Source organism: Anoplopoma fimbria, chromosome 19, assembly GCF_027596085.1.
Source record: "Anoplopoma fimbria isolate UVic2021 breed Golden Eagle Sablefish chromosome 19, Afim_UVic_2022, whole genome shotgun sequence".
Classification (NCBI taxonomy): Eukaryota; Metazoa; Chordata; class Actinopteri; order Perciformes; family Anoplopomatidae; genus Anoplopoma; species Anoplopoma fimbria.
The window spans coordinates 6195101-6205386 of NC_072467.1; the positions used below are offsets into that span (position 1 = coordinate 6195101).

Here is a 10286-nt window from a genome sequence, read left to right on the forward strand (position 1 = left end):
AGTCGGGTTTAAGACCAGTCACTCTAAATCAGCCTTGGTTTGCCGCGTGTAACTGTGTCCATTGTACCCTTGTCTGAGCTCTGCCAGAGCTAGTGCAGGAAAGGGCACGACTGTCCTGGCATTTGCTACGATGGACTTTGTAGTAAAAAGACAGGGAAATAATAAGCAGATCTACGTGCGGGAAAAGAGCTCATTGTGTTGGGTGGAAAGGTAAGACCACAGACAGCTGGGGGTTAGAGTTGACGCTCAACAGCGCTACTCTTTTCACACTCTTGACATATAATGGGACCGATTTTTCTCTCTACATCTCTCCCTAGTGGCCATGATTTGCTCATTACATTGATGGAGGGGGACGGAGGGAGGGAGAGGGGAGGGTAACGAGGGAGAATGACCAGTCAAGAGACAAATAGTGTGAAATTTAGTGCTGAGAATTCATTATTACTCTCATTTCATCTGAAAACTGTACGGATGTAACCCACTTATCAAGGTGTTTAACTTCCTGCCCAGAAATCCCCCCCTTCAAGGATGCTGAACGTTGGAAATCTTGAGGAATTGTTTGCAAACTACTATCCCTCAGCTGACAGACCTTCTGTGTAAACCAGCACCAGACAGTTTGGGAAACGAGGACTAATACATGGTTAAACACCAGACAAATCCAGTGAGTGGATGTTTATGTGACTGGAGGTCCCCTGGCATCAAAAGGACTGCTCCTCAATCAGGGGAATCTACATTTAATTAACACAGAATTAAAGAGCATTGTTATTTTGATTGAAGACACTGGCCTTGATTCCCCACTCAACTTTAGTGCTCCTGAAACCGGCTTAGGGTTTAATTTCGTTTGATTTATACTGCGAGTGGATCAACATCCATCTGGATTGCTCAGATGCAGATCTTGCCATTCAGAGGGCCATGCTGTAAACTCCAGCACAATCACACTATGTATTCACTGCAATCTCTGTACTTTATGACTTCCACGTGGCCCCTTTTTTGCTATGGTAACAGGATTTTCTTTTTTGTAAAGGTTGACACCCACAGTTGCTGTAGCTTAAGTTGTTCTTGATATTGTCTAACTCACCAGAACAGAGGCGATGAATGGAACCCGTCCAAAACCAAAATAACTCTGCAGCGCCTCGGGGACAGTTATCATGCAAGACTTGGAACAAATTAATGCAGCCCCAGGACCAGACTATCCAATAAAATGAATATTTGGCGAGCTGGACATGGAGGATATTGTTGGTGTCAGGCTGACAGTAGCTTGTGAGGGACGTTATTTGTAGACGCTGTGATGCTATGGTGTGCCTCGGCTCTCTTTTAAAGCCTCATCAGTCAGGATGAGCCGACAACAAACGCAGCCAAGTCATACAGGGTCACACCGGGTCTCGAGACAGAATCACTCAACTCAGCTGTCCCCTGGCTGTCACTGTGTGATTATAGGCACGCTAACCAGTGCTACAGAGGGAGGGAGGGCCAGTAATTAATCACCTCATTCGAATAATCACATAATTGATTATTAACAAAACCTGAGGTGAGGTTGAGAGGAGAGGGGCGAGACGAGGGAAACAAGAATTTAAGAGGGAGAGACAGGGGAGATGAATGAGGGGGGGATTTGAGTAGTTGGGTAAGGCGTTTGTTCTGGCAGGTAGCTTTGACGAATAGCTCTGCATTGAAGTCTACCTCTTTGAGTATTAATCTGCCAAATCATGTCTCCAGACGAGGTGGACAGTGGGAGGCGGCTCACTCAGAATCTGCTGGGCAAGTACGAAGTTTTTGGACGTGCTACGGAAATGCAATTAAAAATTTACATACCCAATGCTCAGTATATTGCATAACACTCAGTGGAAATATGAGATCGAAATGCCCTCTTTACCCTGAATACAATCACAAAGATGCCCACATTATTCATGACATTTAGAAATACCATGCTGCAATTTCGCTTGGTCTATTCAAATGTGGACGTTGCTGACATTTTATTCCCTGTGAGGAAGATACCGCTGCTGCTGTGGACTACATTCATTGTCCATCTCTGCTATTGACACTTTTTCCTTAAGCTGCCATGCGACTTGAGCTGTCAGGGGGTCTTTCTTGGACCTTTGGCTTACATAGTTCTGCCTGGAAGGCTTGATCTCTTCCCCCCTTCCCTTGTCACAGCCTGCAATCAGCCTTAAGCCCTTTTGTGTTCTCTACTCTGAGCTAAGCCTGTTATCCTGTGCAACTCCTTTACACAAGATCACTACTATATCCCTCCTTTTCTGTCTTTCACCTCTTACACCTTCCCCCTCGTTGCCTTTCTCTCTCTGTCTGAATCCTTGTTTTACACACACAGGCCCCATGGTAATGATTCTAAAGTTTCTCAAGGATGGATTAGTAAGACTACTTTATATTTATTTTCTCTTGTTCCCGGGTGTGTCCTACACATCAACACAGACTCACAAACACAGACACACTCCGACACCCTTCCCCCCCCCCACCATATTCCCACTCATCCCTCCCACTGCACACAGCTGCAACGTGCTCATGTACACATACACGTTGCATGCTCACTGGTGTTGTTTGGATTCATCATATTAGGAAAAACACCCCTCCTAGTGCAAGGTGTCAGTTCACTGGTGCATTGCAAACTCCTGCATGTCCTCCTAAACTGCAGCCTCCAGTCCCCCCGGGGTTTGTGCCTCACATTCATAACACTCCTCTTCATGCCAGGTGGCTGTCTCCCCAACTCCTCTTCCCCATAAATCAGGCTGTCTTTGAGTTGATCAATAACAAGTCAATTAGCAGGCGCAGAGAGATGAGGGTCTCAGGGGGTCACCGCTTGTTTGTCAGGCCGACATCTGCAGCTCCGTCCCTGTCTGCCACAGAGCTAGGTGTGTCGTTTACCTTGGAAACATGTGGCTACTTGGCTATCATAAATCTAAATATCAACTATAAATAGGCCTGGAACATCTTGCTACAATCCATCATTTGCCTGTTCTTGGACACTGCATCAAGCATTGTATCAAGCTGTTTGTGATAGATTTGGATAGGCCTAGAAAACAGGACCTTTTCCCCGTTAACTTTTTTTGCCCTTCTTGTAAATAGGTATGCTGGTCTCAAAGAAACAAAGAAAAATAAACTACTGCTGTCTAAGGTCACAATTGACCATATGCATCAAATATAAACTGCAAAACCCACCAGTATTCATCCTGCTCCCCTGTTAAGCTGACAAGAGTGGGAGAGACCTAACTATTGTTTGGTGCCCACTGACTGTGTATCTAATGACTTGGCTGGCAAATCCAACGCAACAGCAACAGGCTCCTGCGGCGAATACACCAGATTAATCCCCTGGATAATTACAAACAAGAATGATCTTGGGCAAATACTCCCCATACCTACTGAGACATTACATCAAGCGATGCTGTCTAATTAAATCTCGTTCTGAATGAAGACAGCATTTGGAGAAATGAATAAAATGTGCTGACATTAAATAGAGAGAAGACTTGCAAATAAAAACCACGAGGGGTGGACAAAATGATAGTAACACAGAAAACATGGCACAGTGCTGTTGCCTTGGAATAAAAAAGAACAAATATTTCTGCTTAGTTTGACCCATCGCGGCTATGGCCTCTAAGCACCTCTCAATGTTGAAAACTCACCTGTCAAAAATAGTATTTGCCAGATAAACACTTCCGATTCTAACAACATTGCTAATTGGTAATTAACCTAATATGACTAATTTGTATCACAGCATTCACCATTTTGATTCCCAGCAGTCACCACCTGAATTATGGTGCATCAGTTACAAACACTGAAAGATGAAGTGGGATGATGGAAAAGTCTCAATAATGCAGTTATTAAACTGACAATGATGACAATGACACCCATTATCAATGTAACAGTAACTATTATTTCCTTATTTCTTCCATCGTCTGTCTTTCTCATATGTCATATAATGCCTTTTGTTCCACACTCTTACACATACTACATGTCTATTTGTTCCTGCTGCCACCACACACACACATACCATTAGTTCTCCTGTCAACCACAACCTCTAACTTTGAAGTGATAACACACGGGTTTAATATTGCAGGTACAGTGAGTGACACATAACAGCACATCAACAAAATACACCGCTCTTGAAGTCCTGTGGATAAACGGAGAGGATTAACACTCACTTAAAATGTATCACTTTGACATTAAAAGTGAATTTCTTGGCTATTCCTACATTTTTTAGTAGGACTTTTAGGACTCTTTTATTGACAGGAATGACTTAAACCTTTGACTATGCAACACGAAATGTAAACTTATTAACAGTGACTTCACACAGAAGCTCAGGCATAGGGGCCCCCAGAGCCCTCGGCCCTGCTTGTAACCAGATCTTGTATTCAACCAAGTTTTTAAAAGTCTGTTTTTAAAAGTATGCTCAAATTCTTCATTTGTAATGTCACTATTATACAAATATTTGTAATACAATGTTTGTCAGACTTTTTATTTGTCCGTGGGATGGGAAATTGTATTTATTCTTTCATCTGTTTTGTTTCTGCACTGGCAGCTTTTCATAAGTTTAACGGTATCTCTCAGTCTGTCAGAGAGAGAGGCCACCTGGATGAGGTAAGCCTGTAGATGGATATGAGAAAAGGGAGATAAAGGTGACATAGAAGTGTTTCCAGCTGAGGATCAGTGTGGTGTTGAAAAAAAGTGGCTTATTTGGTGTATGCTGTTGGATTCTGTGTACACACATGTTTGCAACTGTGCTTTGGGGTTGACCTTGTTTTTTGGGTTCAAATCAGCTGCCTGCATCAGGTGTCAGGGGTTGACTGTTGGAATCCCGTCAAAGGAAGGGTATAAATACAAGACACAAGGAGACAGACAGGGACAATCCCAGTGTATGGAACCACAACTCCCAGTAACAGATGCTCCAAGCTGAGACAGACTCTAACATAGACAGTGTATGTAGTGCGTAGGGCCAGGCTGCAGGGCTTCCCTTGTGCTCCCATGCGAAGAGGACCCCCAGGGGAACTGACGCCAGCTGAGACCGAAAAAACAAGGTAAGAGCCCAGCTGACACACATGCATACAGGCTCAGCTGTTTGTCTCAAAGGAGAGTTGAGCATGCCGAGTACACAGAGAGCCAGGAAATGAAGGAGTACTGCCAGATTCAAGCCTCCCAGGGAGAAAACGCAACTGAAAGATGGATACACGAAAGACGCTAGATTATGTGCACTATAGTTGTGCAATGGTAAGATTGTTTGACTGCTTTATTGTCTGGACTTTGAATGGAACGTAGATAGTATCAGAGGAGATGAAGTAAGACCTATCACTGCAGCAGTATCATTGATCTTGCCTTTGCCATATCACGAGAGCACTTGGCTGTTTATATACGACTCCTAGATTTACCAATGTTGTTTTTGGAATAATTCTTTATGATCGTTATTCAATACGAGGGTTTATTGTTTTCTTTTCCCTCCTATTTGGTCAATATATATGTATTATGAAATAAGTTTCCTGTATCTCTGATTTTATTCCTCGCATTTAAAATGCCAGTCGGAGGCTCCAGGGGCTCCAATTCGCTCTCCAGCCAAGAAAATGACTAATATAAATGATTGACAGCCTTGCAGGGATAAGGTTGCCCATTTAGCAAACTCGCTGTGTCAAAGGAAAAAAAACAAAAAACAATGGCTCCCTGAGCGATGGGATTGGAGATGGGAGAAATGATGATTTTTGTGCTTTATCGATCCCCAAATGCTTGTCCCATGCATTTTACACTAGATCTAAATGCCACTTATGGTATAACACAGCACTCTTGGTCGGGGCGCACTACTCTCTGTTCAGTGGGATTACAGGGTACTTGGTGTATGAATTCAACAGGAATCAAGCAAAGCTTTTATATTGTGTCATGGGCTCAATGCTGAGAAGGCACCGGGGGTTTTTGAGCATTTTAAATCTTTTCTCTTGCATCCACAACCTTGTCTCTCATGGACAACTGAAAATATTTTCATACTTTTGTGATACATCTAACTAAGCTCTCCTTCTCCTCCCCTCTCCTCTCCAGGGTCTGAGGACTAAGCCACATCATGGCGGAGGAGAGTCTGGAGACAGACGGTCCCAGATCCTCCATGCCGGCTGAGCTCCACCATCCCCACTCTAAGTACTCTCAGTGGAAGTTTAAACTGTTTAGGCTGAAGTCTATGGAGAAGGCCCCTCTGCCTGGTGAGACAGGGCCTGAGGAAGGAGCCTTGTTTGGGATCCCTCCTCCTGCAGCTCTAAACACAGAGTTAGATAATGGCATAGGTCCAGGGAGTGTAATGAAATTGTGCCTAGGGGGAAAAAGCAAGGAAAATGTGGAGGGCCCTGGCCGGAGAGTTGATATTAAGCTACAGGAAATGGACACCCACATGAACCAACTCAGGTGATAAAATCTCACTATACAATATCAACTTTATTGTGCATTTCTTTCTAAGAGTTTGACAGCATTGTTTTTTCCTCTCTGAAGATGCTTGTGCCGTCTCTGTGGAATGGCCCTGAGAAAACTCAAAGGACCGGTGCATGATGTTAACGGGGATCTGGATGAGGTCAGCAAATGTGCTCTGCGTAAAATGGGCTGCAAGTTTACAAGCTGGCCGGAGATCGTCTTTAAAGTCTTTAAAGTGGACGTGACAGAGGACACAGAATCTGTCCACCCTCTTTCCTTCTGCCATCGCTGCTGGGTGGTAGCCATAAGGGGAGGGGGCGTCTGCAGCTTCTCCAGAACAAGAGTCCCTGTGTGGAAACCCCACTCCTCCACCTGCCACCTTTGCTCCCCCAGGAAACCTTCATTCCAGCGGACTGGGAGGAAAAGGCGGAAAGCCATTCCCAGAGCGCAGAGTCTGGCAAAGAGGATCAGGAGGGACTACGGCGACAGCATTGCCGTTGGTGAGAGGAGGGCCCTGAGACCATTTGGAGACCATCATCATGGTCCTGTGCTAAGGGCATGGAGGAAAAGCAGCATCCAGAGAGAGCAGTGGGTGAGGAACATCACCAAATGCCAGACACACCACCTGAATACCAAGCTGATCTCTGAGAATCTCCCTGTAGACTACCTCTTTTCTTTCACCTGCCTGGTGTGCGACCACCTGCTCTCTGATCCGGTCCAGTCGCCCTGTGGACACCTCTTCTGCCGCGGCTGTATTTTAAAATTCAACCACGTTCTGGGGCCTCACTGCCCGGGCTGCAACTTGCCCTGCACCCTTGACGATCTCACCCCGCCAGCTTTAGCCTTCTTATCAGCCCTGCATTCCCTGTCTTTGCTCTGCCCCAGGAGTGGCTGTGGCAAGCAGGTCAGGCTAGACTCATTTAAAGCTCATTGTCTGGACCATGAGCTTGATGAACAGGACGATAAGCAGCAGTCATCAGAACTTGACAACTACCTGCTAACCAATAAAGGGGGCAGACCCCGTCAGCACCTGCTATCGCTGACCCGTCGTGCCCAGAAGCATCGGCTGAGGGATATGAAGAACCAGCTGAAGGCGTTTGCAGACAAAGAGGAAGGTGGCGACCTGAAGTCTGTGTGTCAGACTCTGTTTCTGCTTGCTCTGAGGTCTGGGAATGAACACCGTCAGGCAGATGAGCTAGAGGCCACGATGCAAGGTAAGATGCTATCAAGGCTTTTGTTCAATCAACATATAGACAAAGAAAAGAGACAAATACAATTTATAATAGTGTTTGTTCATTAATATTTCTCACAGATTAATATCTGTCAACTCATAAATAAGAATGAGTTGAAAATGAGAAAAGAGAGTGAAGAAGATTTTGATTGAAAAAGATTTTATTATTGTCCATCCCTGTTTATTGAACCAGCGCTGTTGCACGCTCAACCCCTCCCTGATTCTCTCCCACATTCGCTCTCTGCCTGCTTGTCCGTCAGTCTCACAGTCTCACACTCCCTTTAATGCACAATAACAACTCTTGTGAAGGGGCTGTTAGAATCAAAACAACATCAGCAGCTCTTGTATCTGCAAATTACACAGACAGCACCATCTTCCTCTCTGGGGAATAGAAGCCAGCTGGTGTCTGTTTTCATCTGCAGCCAATACATCACTTTTGCCAGCTTCGCTGATTCACCCTCTGTCCCCTTATAACATTTGGAAATTAGGAAATATTGGATTTTGTAATCATGGGGTTGTGGGCTTTTGACAATGATACATTTGCATTTGGGAGCTAAATTTGTGATTTTCTCTGTCTGATTTTATAAATGACTCTAAATGTGGGATATCAAATGAGGAAATGTTAGATACTGCAGTTCTTTTCAAAGCACTAGGAACGGGCAGTTTGGTGTTAAATAATTCTCTTCATGTCTAAATTCTTTACTCTTGCCTTCCTTTTTTATTTTGCCTCTCTCTGTCTCTCTCTGAAACTTCCTCTCTTTTCCTGTTCTTTCTCTCTGCAGGCAGAGGATTTGGGTTGCATCCTGCTGTGTGCTTAGCCATTCGGGTCAACACATTCCTGAGCTGCAGCCAGTATCACAAGATGTACCGGACTGTCAAAGCCACCAGTGGCCGCCAGATCTTTCAACCCCTGCACACCCTGCGGAACACAGAGAAGGAGCTTCTCCCTGGCTTTCACCAGTTTGAATGGCAGCCAGCTCTCCAGAACGTGTCTACATCTTGCAATGTTGGCATTATTAATGGGATCTCTGGGTGGACTTCCTCGGTGGATGAATTCCCAGCTGACACCATCACTCGGCGGTTTCGCTACGATGTGGCTCTGGCGTCGGCATTAAAGGATCTGGAGGAGGACATCATGGAGGGGCTGAGAGGGAGTGGGATGGAAGACAGTGCTTGCACCTCAGGCTTCAGTGTCATGATCAAGGAATCCTGTGATGGCATGGGTGATGTCAGCGAGAAGCACGGCGGAGGACCAGCTACTCCTGAGAAGGCTGTGCGTTTTTCTCTCACTGTCATGTCTGTCTCTGTCCTCACAGGTGAGGAGGAGGAAGAGGTTACCATCTTCACTGAGCCAAAGCCAAACTCAGAACTGTCTTGTAAGCCCCTTTGCCTGATGTTTGTGGATGAGTCAGACCATGAGACACTCACAGCTGTCCTGGGTCCTATAGTGGCTGAGCGTAATGCAATGAAGGAGAGCAGGCTCATTCTGTCCGTGGGCGGATTGCCTCGCTCCTTCCGCTTTCACTTCAGAGGCACGGGATATGATGAGAAGATGGTGCGCGAGGTAGAGGGCCAAGAGGCCTCAGGGTCCACCTACGTCTGCACTCTATGTGACTCCACTCGGGCGGACGCCTCTCAAAACATGGTGCTACACTCCATTACTCGCAGCCATGAAGAGAACCTAGATCGTTACGAAATATGGAGAACCAACCCCTTTTCTGAGTCTGTAGATGAGCTGCGGGACAGAGTCAAAGGGATCTCCGCCAAGCCCTTCATGGAGACCCATCCCACAATGGATGCATTGCATTGTGACATTGGCAATGCCACTGAGTTCTACAAAATCTTCCAGGACGAGATCGGGGAGGTGTACAAAAAGGTCAACCCAAGCCGGGAGGAACGGCGCAGCTGGAGGGCAGCCCTAGATAAACAGCTGAGGAAGATGATGAAGCTCAAGCCGGTGATGAGGATGAATGGGAACTATGCCCGCAAGCTAATGACCCAAGAGGCTGCGGATGCGGTGTGTGAGTTGGTGCCCTCAGAGGAGAGGAGGGAGGCCCTGAGGGAGCTGATGAGGATCTACATCCAGATGAAGCCCGTGTGGCGCGCCACCTGCCCTGCCAAGGAGTGTCCCGACCAGTTGTGCCAGTACACCTTTAACTCCCAGCGCTTTGCCGACCTTCTCTCCACTACCTTCAAATACAGGTACAATGGAAAGATAACCAACTACCTGCACAAAACCCTTGCCCATGTACCTGAAATCATAGAGCGAGATGGATCCATAGGAGCCTGGGCCAGCGAGGGGAACGAGTCGGCAAACAAGCTGTTCAGGCGTTTCCGGAAGATGAATGCACGTCAGTCAAAGGCCTTTGAGCTTGAGGACGTGTTGAAACATCACTGGCTCTACACTTCCAAGTACCTGCAGAAGTTTATGGAAGCTCACAAGGACTCTGCCAAAGCTCTGCAAGCCACCATTGACCCAGTGGAGAGCCAGGATTATGAGGACATGTCTCTAGAAGTTATTGACTTTTGATTTTTCTTTTAATGTGAACCTTTAGTATTAACACTTTATTGATATCAAGGAAGTTGTATATTATTTGAATTGCCTCTCAGTAATAATGGACTTTTTTTTTTACAAATCTACTTTGTATACCAATTCATTGATATTTAGAAC

At 45.8% G+C, this 10286-nt stretch overlaps 1 protein-coding gene across 1 annotated transcript; it reads left to right on the forward strand.

Annotated features, from left to right (window-relative positions):
* Positions 1 to 6046: 6046 nt before the first annotated feature.
* On the forward strand, positions 6047 to 10286 carry rag1 (recombination activating 1). Its single transcript, XM_054620592.1, has 3 exons — positions 6047 to 6381; positions 6466 to 7598; positions 8398 to 10286. Exons 1-3 carry the CDS (start codon positions 6047 to 6049, stop codon positions 10143 to 10145), a joined length of 3216 nt encoding a protein of 1071 aa, XP_054476567.1. The 3' UTR covers positions 10146 to 10286.

Bases quoted from the DNA above. Each gene is read 5' to 3' on its own strand.
- rag1 (XM_054620592.1), top strand. From the start codon at position 6,047: ATGGCGGAGGAGAGTCTGGAGACAGACGGTCCCAGATCCTCCATGCCG. The intron at 6,382-6,465 runs GTGATAAAATCT...TCCTCTCTGAAG, and splicing joins ACCCACATGAACCAACTCAG to ATGCTTGTGCCGTCTCTGTG. The intron at 7,599-8,397 runs GTAAGATGCTAT...TTCTCTCTGCAG, and splicing joins GCTAGAGGCCACGATGCAAG to GCAGAGGATTTGGGTTGCAT.